Source organism: Lagopus muta, chromosome 3 (assembly GCF_023343835.1).
Source record: "Lagopus muta isolate bLagMut1 chromosome 3, bLagMut1 primary, whole genome shotgun sequence".
Classification (NCBI taxonomy): domain Eukaryota; kingdom Metazoa; phylum Chordata; class Aves; order Galliformes; family Phasianidae; genus Lagopus; species Lagopus muta.
The window spans coordinates 545,398-561,575 of NC_064435.1; the positions used below are offsets into that span (position 1 = coordinate 545,398).

General features: G+C 56.0%; 1 protein-coding gene across 1 annotated transcript in view; it reads right to left on the minus strand.

The window, feature by feature from the left end:
- LOC125691173 (heat shock factor protein 1-like) overlaps positions 1–16,178 on the minus strand; it is a 45,385-nt gene that overhangs the window by 16,276 nt on the left and 12,931 nt on the right. Inside the window, exon 2 of the mRNA XM_048940205.1 lies at positions 8,062–8,170. Within this exon, the coding sequence (XP_048796162.1) occupies positions 8,062–8,170 (109 nt within the window). The remainder of the gene's footprint in view (positions 1–8,061; positions 8,171–16,178) is intronic.

A 16,178-nucleotide genomic window follows, 5' to 3' on the forward strand; every position in this document is an offset into this window, starting at 1 on the left:
CACTGGGACCCATAGAGACACATTGAGACCCATAGAGACACACTGGGACCCATAGAGACACATTGGGACCCATAGAGACACACTGGGACCCATAGAGACACCTTGAGACCCATAGAGACACACTGGGACACATAGAGACACGTTGGGACCCACGGAGACACGTTGGGACCCATAGGGACACGTTGGGACCCATAGAGACATGTTGGGAACCATGGAGACACACTGGGACCCATAGAGACACGTTGAGACCCATAGAGAAACATTGAGACCCATAGAGACACACTGGGACCCATAGAGACACATTGGGACCCATAGAGACACACTGGGACCCACAGAGACACCTTGAGATCCATAGAGACACACTGGGATCCATAGAGATACCTTGAGATCCATAGAGACACACTGGGATCCATAGTGACACACTGGGACCCATAGAGACACATTGAGACCCACAGAGACACATTGAGACCCATAGAATGACAGCATCACAGAACCGCAGGGGTTGGAAGGGAGCTGCAGAGCTCATCAGTCCAACCCCCTGCCCAAGCCGTTCCTGCACCAGGTCGCACAGGTCGGCATTCAGGCGAGACCTGAACATCTCCAGAGCAGGAGACCCCACAGCCCCCTGGCAGCCTGTTCCAGTGAACAGCAGGACCCATAGAGACACGTTGAGACCCACAGAGACACCTTGAGACCCATAGAGACACATTGGGACCCATAGAGACACCTTGAGACCCATAGAGACACACTGGGACACATAGAGACACGTTGGGACCCACGGAGACACGTTGGAACCCATAGGGACACGTTGGGACCCATAGAGACATGTTGGGAACCATGGAGACACACTGGGACCCATAGAGACACGTTGAGACCCATAGAGAAACGTTGAGACCCATAGAGACACACTGGGACCCATAGAGACACATTGGGACCCATAGAGACACACTGGGACCCATAGAGACACCTTGAGACCCATAGAGACACACTGGGACACATAGAGACACGTTGGGACCCACGGAGACACGTTGGAACCCATAGGGACACGTTGGGACCCATAGAGACATGTTGGGAACCATGGAGACACACTGGGACCCATAGAGACACGTTGAGACCCATAGAGAAACGTTGAGACCCATAGAGACACACTGGGACCCATAGAGACACATTGGGACCCATAGAGACACACTGGGACCCATAGAGACACCTTGAGACCCATAGAGACACACTGGGACACATAGAGACACGTTGGGACCCACGGAGACACGTTGGGACCCATAGGGACACGTTGGGACCCATAGAGACATGTTGGGAACCATGGAGACACACTGGGACCCATAGAGACACGTTGAGACCCATAGAGAAACGTTGAGACCCATAGAGACACACTGGGACCCATAGAGACACATTGGGACCCATAGAGACACACTGGGACTCATAGAGACACCTTGAGATCCATAGAGATACCTTGAGATCCCTAGAGACACACTGGGATCCATAGAGACACACTGGGATCCATGGAGACACATTGGGACCCATAGAGACACATTGGGACTCACAGAGACACATTGGGACCCATAGAGACACATTGGGACCCATAGAATGACAGCATCACAGAACCGCAGGGGTTGGAAGGGAGCTGCAGAGCTCATCAGTCCAACCCCCTGCCCAAGCCGTTCCTGCACCAGGTCGCACAGGTGGGCATCCAGGCGAGACCTGAACATCTCCAGAGCAGGAGACCCCACAGCCCCCTGGCAGCCTGTTCCAGTGCTCCGTTGCCTCACTGTACAGAAGTTCTTATGCAGATTCATGCAGAACTTCCTATGCTGCAGTTTCCATCCATTTCCCCTCGTCCTGTCTCCACTCACCACTGAAAAGAGCCTGGCCTCACCACCATTCCCCCCACACCTCAGATATTTACAGACCTGGATCAGCTCCCCTCTCAGCCTTCTTTCCTCCATGCTGAACAGACCCAGCTCACTCAGCCTTTCCCCATAGCAGAGATGCTCCAGGCCCCTCACCATCTTGGTGGCCCTCCGCTGGACTCTTCCCAAGAGCTCCCTGTCTGTTTTGTGCTGGGCAGCCCAGAACTGGACGCCGTGCTCCAGGTGAGGCCTCAGCAGGGCAGAGCAGAGGGGGAGGATCGCCTCCCTCGCCCTGCTGGCCACGCTCTGTGCAATGCACCCCAGGACGCCATGTTGGCCACGAGGGCACCCTGCTGGCTCACGGCCGACCTGTTGTTCCCCAGCTCCCTCTCCGCAGAGCTCCCCTCCAGCAGCTCATCCCCCATCCTGTACCGCTGCACGCCGTTATTCCTCCCCAGATGCAAGACTCCACACTTGCTGTTGTCAAACCCCATCTGGTTTCTTCCTGCCCAGCTCTCATCCTGTCCAGCTCTCGCTGAATGGCAGCACGGCCTTCAGCCAATCCTCCCAACTTGGTATCATCACAAACTTGCTGAGGGTGGCCGCCATCCCCTCATCAAGGTCACTGATGAAGATGTTGAACAAGGACCCAGCACAGACCCCTGGGGGACATCACTGCTCACAGGCCTCCAACCCGACTCTGCACCACCAACAACGACCCTCTGTGCTCTGCCACTCATCCAGCTCTCAACCCACCTCACTGTCCACTCGTCCATCCCACACCTCACAGCTCTGTTATAAGGATGTCATGGCGGACAGCTTGGGCAAAGTCCCTCTCTTCCAGCACAGGATGAGCAGAGTGGGGACAAACCCTGAATTGCTCCCATGTTTGGACACACAGACCTCACCTCCCTCAGCTTTATGTGAACTGAAATGCTCAAACCCAGCACAAGCTGACAGATCCCCCCTTATAGCTTCTCCTCCTTAATGCAGAGTGCGAAGAGCTGGATCACGTTACAGCACAGCTTCAACACACACACACTGAAAAAAAAAGGGATTAGGAACACCTGAAGGTGGTGGTTTTCTCATTTGCAATGCAGGACCCAAAATCCAGCGTGCCAACACCAAAACGTCGCGACATGCAGTCACCCCAGTGAGACAAAGGACACAAAGATCATGGAATCGTGGAACCACTGAGGTTGGAAGGGGGTTCTGAGATCCCCACGTCCAGCCCAAAACCCATCAGGGCTGTAGGTGGGCAGCCTGAGCTTAGGGGGGGTTTGGAGGGGTCCCATCCAACCCAACTGTGCTGTGATTCCACGGCTCTGTGATCTTTAAGGACACTTCCAACACAACCATCCCATGGCTCTGTGATCTTTAAGGACCCTTCCAACCCAAACCATCCCATGGCTCTTTGATCTTTAAGGACCCTTCCAACCCAACCATCCCATGGCTCTGTGATCTTTAAGGACCATTCCAATCCAATCATCACATGGTTCTATAATCTGTAAGGACCCTTCCAATACAACCATCCCATGACTTTGTTCCTTCCAACCCAACCCAATCATCCCATGACTCTGTGATCTTTAAGGACCCTTTCAACCCAACCACCTGATGGCTCCACCATCTTTCAGGTCCCTTCCAATCCAACCATTCCAGTCTCTATGATCTGTGAGGACCCTTCCAGCCCAACCCAACCATTCTGTGGCTCTGTTATCTTTAAGGACCCTTCCAGCCCAACCATCCCATGGCTCTATGACCTTTAAGGACCCTTCCAATCCAACCGTTCCACAGCTGCATGATCTTTAAGCACCCTTCCAACCCATCAGCCATTCCACGACGACACAGAGCCAGTCCAGCATCACCCTTGATCTCCTGTCAGGGATTTGACATCTGGGCACCCCCTCCTCAGCTGCAAGGAGAGGTGGAATCCCCTCATTCCCTGACAGCTCTCAACAGCTTCTCTGAGGACAGGGTGCAAAGCAGTGCCACTCCTCACCTACACACGTGCACCATTCAGGAGACAGGCGAAATTTGGTGGGACAGGCTCTGCAGCAAAAGGCCAGCACCATAACACACCGCACACAAAGCTGGTGAGGGGTCTGGAGCACAGGGCTGATGAGGAGAGGCTGAAGGGGCTGGGAATGTTCAGCCTGGAGGAGAGGAGGCTCAGGGGAGACCTCATTGCTCTCTATAACTTCCTGAAGGGAGGTTGTAGTGAGCTGGGGGTCGGCCTCTTCTCTCGTGTCATTAGTGATAGGAGCAGAGGGAATGGCTTCAAGCTACGGCAGGGGAGATTCAGGCTGGACATGAGGAAGTATTGGGGGATGACCTGCTGGATGGGGGATGAGCTGCTGGATGGGGAATGAGCTGCTGGAGGGGAGCTCTACAGAAAGGGACCTGGGTGTCCTGGTGGATGACAGGTTGCCATGAGCCAGCAGTGTGCCCTTGTGGCCAAGAGGGCCAATGGCATCCTGGGCTGCATTGCACAGAGCGTGGCCAGCAGGGCGAGGGAGGCGATCCTCCCCCTCTGCTCTGCCCTGCTGAGGCCTCACCTGGAGCACGGCGTCCAGTTCTGGGCTGCCCAGCACAAAACAGACAGGGATCTCTTGGGAAGAGTCCAGCGGAGGGCCACCAAGATGGTGAAGGGCCTGGAGCATCTCTGCTATGGAGAAAGGCTGAGTGAGCTGGGTCTGTTCAGCATGGAGAAAAGAAGACTGAGAGGGGAGCTGATCCAGGTCTGTAAATATCTGAGGTGTGGGGGGCAGAATGGCGAGGCCGGACTCTTTTCAGTGGGGAGTGGAGACAGGATGAGGGGAAACGGCTGGAAACTGCAGCATAGGAAGTTGTGCATGAATCTGCATAAGAACTTCTGTACAGTGAGGTGACGGAGCACTGGAACAGGCTGCCAGGGAGGTGGGGGAGTCTATGGGTCCCAACATGTCTCTGTGTCCCATCGTGTCTCTATGGGTCCCAACGTGTCTCTATGGGTCCCAATGTGTCTCTATGGGTCCCAATGTGTCTCTATGGGTCCCACCGTGTCTCTATGGGTCCCAATGTGTCTCTATGGGTCCCAATGTGTCTCTATGGGTCCCAACGTGTCTCTATGGGTCCCAATGTGTCTCTATGGGTCCCACCGTGTCTCTATGGGTCCCAATGTGTCTCTATGGGTCCCACCGTGTTTCTATGGGTCCCACTGTTCACTGCAGCAGGCTGCCCAGGGAGGTGGTGGAGTCTCCTGCTCTGGAGATGTTCCAGACCTGCCTGGATGCCGACCTGTGCGACTGCTGTAGGGAACCTGCATTGGACTCGATGATCTCTGGAGCTCCCTTCCAACCCCTACAATTCTGTGTGATTCTGTGAAGTATTTCTTTTCAGAAAGGTGGGCAGCACTGCAATGGATGCCCAGGGAGGTGGGGGAGGCACCGAGCCTGGGGGTGTTGAAGGAAAGGCTGGATGCTGTGTTGAGGGACGTGGTTCAGTGGGAGCTGTTGGGAATAGGTGAACGGTTGGACTGGATGATCTTGAAGGTCTTTTCCAACCTTGGTGATTCTATGATTCTACACAACAGCAACACCTTCGGGACGTGACTTGCTCTGTTCATTTCACTCGGTGGTAAATCCAGTGCTGGCTGCCGCGTTTCAGCCCAGATGCAACAGAGTCAGCGCGGAACGGAATGCAAAAGACTGAAAGCTGGAAGACAGCCCAGGAGAATCAAAACCAGGTCTGGTTACTTTTAGGGGGAAGAAAGAAAGGAAAAAAACAATAATAAAGAGGATTGAAGAGAGGATATCAAGTGGTGGCAGCAGAGCTTAGACTGGGTATCAAGAGTAATTTCTTTATGGAAAGGGGAGCTGGGCACCGGGCTGGGGAGGCGGCGGAGTCCCCATCCCTGCAGGGATTTTGGCAGTGAGGGATGGGGTTTAGTGGTGGATGTGTAGGTGATGGTTGGGTGCAGTGATCTGAAGGGTCTTTCCCAACTTCAGTGATTCCCTGATGCCTTCAAAGACACAAAGACTCAAAGAAAAAAGGACTGTGTCTCTTCTTGATCTCCCCAGCAATGAGGAGAGAAGTTTTTTGCTATGAGAGTGGTGAGGGGCTGGAACAGCTGCCCAGAGAGGCTGTGATGCCCCGTCCATCCCTGGAGGTGTTCAAGGCCAGGTTGGATGGGGCCCTGGGCAGCCTGGGATGCTGTAAAACATGGAGGTTGGTGGCCCTGCTGTGGTGGGGGGTTGGAGCTTCGTGATCCTTGAGGTCCCTTTCAACCCAGGCCATGCTGTGATTGTGTGTGAAGTAGAGGGTGTGAACAGCAGCAAGGACAGCTTGGGTTTGACATTCACCATCCTTACGGTAAAAGCATTTCCTGAAGGAAAAGAATCGCAGAATCACCAAGGTTGGAGAAGACCTCCGAGATCAACCAATCCAACCGCCCACCCACCACCACCATTCCCCACCAACCACATCCCTCAGCACAGCACCCAAACGTATCCTGGACACCTCCAGGGATGGGGGTCCACCACCACCTCCCTGGGCAGCCCATGCCAGTGCTGGATCACCCTTTGAGAGCAGTTTTTCCTAATGTCCAACCTGAATGTCCAACTTGAGGCCATTCCCTCTAGCCCTATCACGGCTACAGGGGACAAGAGGCCGACCCCCACCTCACCACAACCCTCACAGAATCACAAGGTTGGAAACGACCTGCAAGATCATCCAGTCCAACCACCCTGCCATTCCTATCAGTGCCACAAGCTACTAAACCATCTCTCATAGCTCCTCATCCAGGTGCCTCTTGAAAACCCTCCTTCAGGCAGCTGCAGAGAGCAATAATGTCTCCCCCGAGCTCCTCTTCTCCACACTGAACAACCTCAGTTCCCTCAGCTGCTCCCCATAAGGTGCTCCAGACCCCTCACAGCGCTGCTGCCCTGCTCTGGATGCCCTCCAGGGCCTCCACTTGTACTGAGGGTCCCAACGCTGAGCGCAGCACTGAGCTGTGCTCCCATCAATGCTGAACGCAGAGATGATTCCTTGCTCCTGCTGGCTGCACTGCTGCTGACACAAGCCGGGATGCTGTTGGCCTCCTTGGCCACCCAGGGAATGATTCTGGTTCACATTCAGCCAAGCACTGACCAACACCCCCAGGTCTGTTCCCTCCACACAGCCTTCCAGCCACTCTGCCCAAGCCTGTAGCGTTGTGTGGGGTTGGTGCGGCCAAATTGCAGGACCCAGAGCTCAGTTTCATTGCACGTCACCCCACTGCCCCCCGCCCAGAGATCCAGTGCGTTCGGGTCCCTCTGTAGGGACCTTCCCACCCCGGGCAGATCAACGCTTCTCCCCACCTGCAAACTACCTGAGGGTGCACTCAATGCCCACAACCAAACCATCAATAGAGATACAGAACGGGATGGCCCCCAGCACTGTGCCCTGGGTTACACCACCTATGATCAGCAGCCAGCTGGATGTGCCTCCATCCACCATCACCTCTGGCCCAGCCATGCGGCCGGCTCTCTACCCAGCCACAAGCGCGCCTGCCCAAGCCACGGCCTGAATCTCGTCTCCTCACTGGAGGCTCAGAAAGCCCAGGTGAGGCACAAAGCCATCAGAGCAGCCCAGAGACGGTGGCACCTGACTCAAAGGACCGAGATCCTCACAGAATTGTAGGGGTTGGAAGGGACCTCCAGAAATCATCGAGTCCAACCTCCCCTGCCAAAGCAGGTTCCCTACACCGGGTCGAATCACCATCCTTCCAGCCCTGCTCTGATGGCTGCGGCTCTGACAGCAAGAAAGTTAAGTGCTGTTCAGAAGTGCAAGTTCAGTCAGCGTCTGCTTTACATAACGCTGACCGCAACATCCCCTGAAGGAGGAAGCAGGCAGAAAATGAACAAGCTGTTGTGTGTGGCAGCTCAGTCCAGCTGGACGCGTTCCAGGCGAGTTCCTCCTTCATTGCAGGGCTGGCAAGGAACGCCGGCAGCTAAAGACAGCGAGCACAAAGCAGGCACTGAGAGCTCCTGATCTAATAATCGGGGCTGCGGAGATGAAAGAAGTCCGACGGGTTTCTTTTGCTGCTAATCCCATCAAGTCGACTTTCAACTTACTGCTGGGTCCCCAGAACCCAATGGTTGCAAAGGCAGCAAAGGCTCCCTGGGTTAAAGCTTGGCACCTCGCTGCAGCACTGAGCCCCGCGGGCTGTGATACTCACACATGTTGAGCTGCCGTACGAAGCTGGCCATGTTGTTGTGCTTGAAGTACTTCGGGAGCACCTCCTTGGCAAACTGTCCTTGGTCAAACACATGGAAGCTGTTTCCACTCTGTGCAGAACAAAATAAAACACAGTGTTATCAACCACGATTACAACAGGAAGGGTGGCAAGGATTGGAGCTGGATGGGGCTGACGGTCCTTTCCCACCCAATCCTGCAGTTCTGTGAAGCCCACCGGTCCCCGTCCCAGACATCAGCCCCAGGTTTCTGTAGGACAGGTAAGGGTTCCACCTCCTGAAGCCCCTCAGCTGCACTTCATCAGCTTGGGAGTCGTTATCACCTGAGTAATTTAAGATGGCCAGGGATGGAGATCAGCTCCTGATGACATTCACATTCATCGTGCTGCTGCCAGGACCTGAACAGGGTGCTGCCCGTGCTGCTGGGCACCAGGCTGGGGCATGGGGTTTGGGTATGGGGTCCGGGTATGGGGCTGGGGCATGGGACTTGGGTATGGGGTTTGGGTATGGGGCTGAGGCATGGGACTTGGGTATGGGGTTTGGGTATGGGGTCCGGGTATGGAGCTGGGGCATGGGACTTGGGTATAGGACTTGGGTATGGGGCTTTGGGTATAGGCTTTGGGTATGGGATTTGGGTATAGGCTTTGGGTATGGGATTTGGGTATAGGCTTTGGGTATGGGATTTGGGTATAGGCTTTGGGTATGGGATTTGGGTATAGGCTTTGGGTATGGGACTCGGATATAGGCTTTGGGTATGGAGCTTGGGTATGGGATTTGGGTATAGGCTTTGGGTATGGAGCTTGGGTATGGGATTTGGGTATAGGCTTTGGGTATGGAGCTTGGGTATGGGATTTGGGTATAGGCTTTGGGTATGGAGCTTGGGTATGGGATTTGGGTATAGGCTTTGGGCATGGGACTCGGATATAGGCTTTGGGTATGGAGCTTGGGTATGGGATTTGGGTATAGGCTTTGGGCATGGGATTCAGGTATGGGAAGTTCGCATGAAGCTTGGGCATGGGAAGTGGGTATGGAGCTTGGGTATGGGATTTGGCTGCATGACTTCGGCATGGAGCTTGAGTATGAAGCCTGCACATGGGATATGGCTGTGGGGTTTGGGCATGGGACTTTGGCGTGGAGCTGGAATACATCCCAGTTCATTGGAGGAGGGTTGGACTTGATGACCTTCAAAGGTGCCTTCCTACTCTAAGGATTCTGTGATTCTACGGGACTCGGAGCCCAGGTATGGGGGGAGGATAAAGGACCTGGGCATGGGGTTTGGATAAGGAATTACTTTGTCATGGAGCTTGGGTATGAAAATCAAAGAAGCACAGAATGCCCTGGGTTAGAAGGGACCTCAAGGATCATGAAGCTCCAATCCCCCCCAGCACACACAGGGCCACCAACCTCCACATCTAACACTAAATCGAGCTGCCCAGGGCCCCATCCAGCCTTGAACACCTCCAGGGATGGATGGGGCTCCACAGCCTCTCTGGGCAGCTGTTCCAGCCCCTCACCTCTCTCACAGCAAAGAACTCCCCCTGATACCCAGCGTGGGAGGTGGATAAAGGACCCGGTCATGGGGTTTGGGTAAGGAATTACTTCACCACGGAGCTGGGGTACGGGACGTGGTCACAGAACCAGGTGTGGGGCTCAGGCACAAAGTGTGGGGCACAAAGTGTGGGGCACAGGGCTGGAGCTCAAGCACTACCAACACCTGCCTGCCCCACGAGCTGTCAGCCCCGAGCTGCTCAGCAGCACAACCAGCACAGCACCATTCCCTGGGGCTGCAATACAGCTGGGGAGGTTAAGTGTGCTCCGAAGATGACATCCCAAACTGCACAACTGCAAATCTGTTAATCCCGCTGCTTGTCCCAATTAGCCGTTTCCAGCAACAGCCAACGCTCTCATGAGCTAATTAAGACGAGCCGGGCAGGCTGAGTGGAAATGCCAACATCTGTGAGCAAATTAAAGCAATTCCACATGCTGCCAGTCTCGGTGCATGGGCCCGGGGCAGAGCAGGGCAACCAGGTGGGGATGGGCCTGCAGCCCCACTGCTTGGACCCCACAGCTCACAGACAGACAGACGGACGCTGCCAGAGCTGCGAGCAGAGCAACTCACAGCAAGAACCACTGGTGTCCCAGTCAGCACAGCCATGGGATCACACACAACTCAGGTTGTGCCACTGGGAAAGGGCTGAAAGAGCACTGCTTCCCAATGGGGGACACCACTCCGCATCACCAGCCCTGTCCAGACACGGAGCTGCTGACCACCGCCTGTGCCCACCCACCCCTCTGCCCGAGGGCAGGGAGGCCCTGCACAGGGATTTGGACAGGCTGGATTGCTGGGCTGAGGGGAATGGGATGAGGTTCAACGAGGCCGAGTGTCGGGTGCTGCATTTGGGCACAGCAACCCCATGCAGCGCTGCAGGCTGGGGGATGAGTGGCTGTGAGTGTGAAGAAGAGAAGGAGCTGGGGGTGTTGGTTGGTGCTGGGCTGAACACGAGCCCACAGTGTGCCCAGGTGGCCAAGAGGGCCAGCGGCGTCCTGGCCTGCATTAGAAACAGTGCTGCCAGCAGGAGCAGGGAGGGGAGCATCCATCCCCTGTGCTCAGCACTGGTGAGGCCGCATCTCGAGCGCCGTGTCCAGTTTTGGGCCCCTCACTGCAGGAAAGATATTGAGGCCCTGGAGCGAGTGCAGAGAAGGGCAGCGAAATGGTGAGGGGTCTGGAGCACAGGGCTGATGAGGAGCGGCTGAGGGAGCTGGGAATGTTCAGTGTGAGAAGAGGAGCTCAGGGGAGACCTGACTGCGCTCTGCAGCTTCCTGAAAGGAGGCTGGGGTGAGGAGGGGTTTGGCCTCTTCTCCCAGGCACCGAGCAGCACACAGGGCAATGGCCGCAAGCTGTGCCAGGGGAGCTTTAGATCAGACATAAGGAAGAACTGCTTCTCTCAGATGGTGCTCAGGCACTGCAATGGTTGCACAGAGAGGTGGTGCAGTCGCCATCTGGTGAGGAGCTGCATGACGTGGTTTGGTGCTGGTGGTGGCAACGGTGACGAGGAGACGGTTGGACCAGATGATCTTACAGGTCGTTTCCAACCTTGTGATTCTATGACTCTATGGTTCTACGATTCCCCATCCCCTGAACCGTCCGCCCTCCGAATGCACGCTGCTTCAACTGAGGGGTGAGCACTTGGTGCAGGACTGCAGCACGAGCTCAGGCACACAGCAGCAGCTGCCCTGAGCACAGACGCCATCGCCGTGACCCTCGGCCAGCGGCCCAGCTCCCACCCCAGCCACGCAGCTCCCAGATCCTCGGTGCCATTGGATCACGCACGGTTCCCAGCCGCTTTCTGGCACGCCGTCAGGAGCTGTGCTGTCAATACGAGCATCTGCAAAGCGGCAGCAGAAGGGATTTTCATTCTGGCAGAGCCACACCAGAGCTCCTGACGCATTCCACAACCCGGGTTTCGTTCCACGATGCAGAGCTGATGCTGTCCCACCGAGCCCGACGGCAGCCAGCACAGCTCCAACCATAAAGAACCGGGACTACGCGCACACCCAGGCTGCACAACTGCACCCTGCCCACACCAAACCCGGGTGGGTTTATTAAAAGTTGGCTCCTGGGGCTTGCTGGCTGCCACCTGAGTTTGGCTGCTCCTGCAGGAGACCCTCCAGCGCTTCAGCACTTGGTTTCAGTGTGCCTCTCCATCACGATGCTCCTGCTTGCCCCCTCAGCTCTGCTGCTCCTCACCACGAGTTTGGGGCACAGCTGTGACGGTGCCGGGGGCCTCTGGTGTCTGTTTGGGCTGGGAACACGCCGGCCTTGTCTGAAAGTGAGAGGATGAGGGGAGGCGGCCTCACATTGCACCCAGGAAAGGCTCAGGTTGGATGGTAGGAAACATTTCTCCTCCAAAGAGCCGCGATGCATCGGCACAAACTGCCCAGGGAGGTGTGGGGGTCCCTGGAGCTGCTCCAGAACCGTGGGGATGCAGCACCTGGGGACACGGCAGTGGTGGGGGTGATGGGGAGGATGGGTTGGGCCTGGGGATCCTGGAGGTCTCTTGTAATCGTTAATGAATCCATGATTCCAGGATTCTAATCAAAAAGGTCAGAACAAACGCTTCCACCAAGAGGCAGCTCCAGCTGAGCCATTCCTACCCCAGGAGGCAGCCAGCAGCCACAGCACGCACAGCACGCACAGCAGCCACAGCACGCACAGCACCCACAGCACCCACAGCACGCACAGCACCCACAGCAGCCACAGCACCCACAGCACGCACCCAGCTCCCACATCACGCACAGCACCCACAGCACCCACAGCATGCACCCAGCTCCCACAGCACACACCCAGCATCCACATCACCCACAGCACGCACCCAGCACCCACAGCACCCACATCACCCACAGCACCCACATCACACACAGCACCCACAGCACGCACCCACATCACCCACAGCACGCACAGCACGCACAGCACACACATCACCCACATCATGCACAGCACCCACATCATGCACAGCACCCACATCACGCACAGCACCCACAGCACGCACCCACATCACCCACAGCACCTACATCACCCACAGCATCTACATCACCCACAGCACCCACAGCACCCATAGCACGCACCCAGCACCCACAGCACCCACAGCACGCACCCAGCACCCACAGCACCCACAGCACCCACAGCACGCACCCAGCACCCACATCACCCACAGCACCCGCAGCACCCACCCAGCACCCACAGCACCCACAGCACCCACATCACCCACAGCACCCACAGCACCCACAGCACTCACATCACGCACCCAGCACCCACAGCACCCACCCAGCACCCACAGCACCCACATCACCCACATCACCCACAGCACCCACCCAGCACCCACATCACCCACAGCACCCACAGCACCCACAGCACGCAGCCCCCAGCACCCAGCCACGTGGCTCAGAGCTGAAGGGAAGCTGGAAGAGCAAACCCATGTAAGTTTACAGGAGACCAGCCCTAATTCAACCATCCGTGAGTGGCACACGATCATTTCCACTGCTAGAAAGAACGCAGCCCTGAGCCAGCGTGACCACCTCACTTCTATGATTCCAGCTCACCAGGCTGCCTGGGCTCTTTGGGGCAGCACCCCAATTCCGTGCCACGTTGGCATCCTAAATCACACAACACTGGCAACCCAAGGCTTTGCTGCACTGGCAACCCCAAGTCTTTGCCACATTGGCATCCCAAGTCCTTGCCAAATTGGCACCCCAAGCCTTTGCCACATTGGCATCCCAAGTCCTTGCCAAATTGGCACCCCAAGCCTTTGCCACATTGGGATCCCAAGTCTTTGCTACAGTGGCACCCTAATGAAGCCTTTGCCATCCTGGCATCCCAAGCCTTTGCCACATTGGCATCCCAAGCCTTTGCCACATTGGCATCTCAATTCTTCACTGCGCCCAGCAGCACTTGGGGAAACACCTCCCATGCCCCACAAGGTCTGTCCTGAGACCCCTGGGCTGCAATCTGCTCCCCCTGCAGAGCAGCCCCTGCAGATCAGCACCGTTTCTGTCAGCCCCCCCCCCCCCCCCTCCAAATTCCTGCACTAATCCCCATCCTCTCCAGTTTCAGGCACAACTTTCCACGTGGCACAGCATCAAAAGCTTTGCTGAACTCCTGCTACATTGGATCTGCCCCACGTCTTTCATCCAGGAGAGGATTTTGTGCTCAGAGGAGAGGCGAGGACGTACGACGGGTTTCTGTTAAATCTCTTCTTTTATCTCCTTTCCATTTAGCTGTACGGCTCCAGTTGCTCTCTAGGATCGCTTCCAAAGCATTCCAGCCCACCAAGCTCAGCTGTGACACCAACACCTCTCACACAATCACTGCACACAGGGGCAGCTGAGCACCTCCCTGGGGGTGACCCAGAGGGGCACAAGGACGGGGCTGCTGCTCCAGCACCCATTTCTTTCCCCCCAGTGCCACAGGATGCAGACAGAAGGACGGGAGCTCATGTGAGCATGAAATAGACACCATCCCCAGCAGCAATCACAACGCTGTACTCACAGACACGATGATTCTGGAGTAAATATAATTGGAGCGAACCAATATGGCAACAACAAGTGTGCAGCAGGATTGAAGTTGTTCCTTTGCTGAGGGACCCAGGCTGATGTGCTCACTGCACAGCCTCTGGGGCCCCTTCCTGTGCCCGATCCCAAATACAGGACACTGTCCTGTGGGAAAGGCTTCTTCTGACAGAGAATGGGGAGTGATGGCCTGGTGGGGAAACGTGGGTGCGAGAACTCAGGTGGTTCTACCATGGTTGGCATGGGCAGGCAGCACAGCAATGACGATGGGAAATGAAACAAAACTCGCTCGTCTGATTTTGTCATAGCATGGGCTGGGTTGGAAGGGCCCTTACAGATCCTAGGGCCACGGGGTGGTTGGGTTGGAAGGGTCCTTAAAGATCACAGAGCCGTGGAATGGCAGGATTAGAAGGGTCCTTACAGATCGTAGTGCTTTGGGAGAGGTTGGAAGGGCTCTCGCAGATCACAGACCCATGGTAAGATTGTGTTGGAAGCATCCTTAAAAATCATAGAGACAAGGTATGATAGGTTTGGAAGGGATCTTAAAGATCATAGTGACACAGAATGGTTGGATTGGAAGGGTCCTTAAAGATTACAGAGGCATGAAGTGGGTTGGGATGGAAGGGCCCTTAAAGCTTGTAGAGACGTAGTATGGTTGTGTTGGAGAGGTCCTTACAGATCACAGAGACAGTATGGTTGGGTTGGAAGGGTCCTTACAGATCACACAACCACAGAATGGTTGGGTTGGAAGGGTCCTTACACATCACACAACCACAACACAGTTGGGTTGGAAGGGTCCTTACAGATCACACAACCACAGCATGGTTGGGTTGGATAGGAAGGGTCCTTACAGATCACACAACCACTGAATGGTTGGGATGGAAGGGTCCTTACAGATCACACAACCACAGAATGGTTGGGATGGAAGGGTCATTACAGATCACACAACCACAGAACGGTTGGGTTGGAAGGGTCCTCACAGATCACACAACCACAACACAGTTGGGTCAGAAGAGTCCTTACAGATCACACAACCACAACACAGTTGGGTTGGAAGGGTCCTTACAGATCACACAACCACAGAATGGTTGGGTTGGATTGGAAGGGTCCTTACAGATCACACAACTACAACACAGTTGGGTTGGAAGGGTCCTTACAGATCACACAACCACAGCATAGTTGGGATGGAAGGGTCCTTACAGATCACACAACCACAGAATGGTTGGGTTGGAAGGGACCCCCAGCCCCATCCCTGCCGTGGGCTGGCTGCCCCCCAGCTCAGGCTGCCCAGTGCCCACCCCCAGCCTGGGGCACCTCCATGGCTGGGGCACCCACAGCTCCGTGCAGCAGTGCTGGTGCTGCACCGCCTCTGGCTGAAGGATTTCCCCACGTCTGACCCCAACCCGCCCTCTGTTGGCTTGGGGTTGAAGCCATTCCCCCACGTCCTGTCACTGTCATCTGTCCATGTAAAAGAGAGAACAATGTGAAGCCAAACCCCTCTGTGATGCCAGACGTTCAGACCTTGCCAGCCCCACTCTGCTTTTCCCCCAATGCCTCAGGGCTCCAGCGCTGCTCAGTGCCACTGGGGGCAAAGCTGACCCCCAGACGGGTGAACTGAACCCGGGGACGAAGAGGCAGAAGCTGAGCTTAGGCCTGCTGAGGACACGGCACCTTTGTAGCCCAGATGATGCTCCAGGCCCCCCGCTCCCATCCCCACCGCTCTGCATCAGGAACCCCTCCAAAATTCAGACAGCAGAGCAGCTCCTGCCTTCGGCAAACAGCTTCCCCCTGCTTTCCAGCAGCTCTAAGTCCTTTACGAGGAGGAAAGCCGCAGAAGCCACCTTGTGGTGAGAGCTCCCTCACGCGGCACCGAAAGGAGAGACCACCCCGCACCCACCGGGGTGGGCAGCAGCTGCGACTCAGCACGGGGACATCAGCTGGGCTGAGAGCTGGGCAGCACAGCAGGTAACGAAACAAAGGCAGCGACAGCACCAGCTGCTGCTGCCGTTTTGGTTTTTTGGTGGTTTTTTTTCCT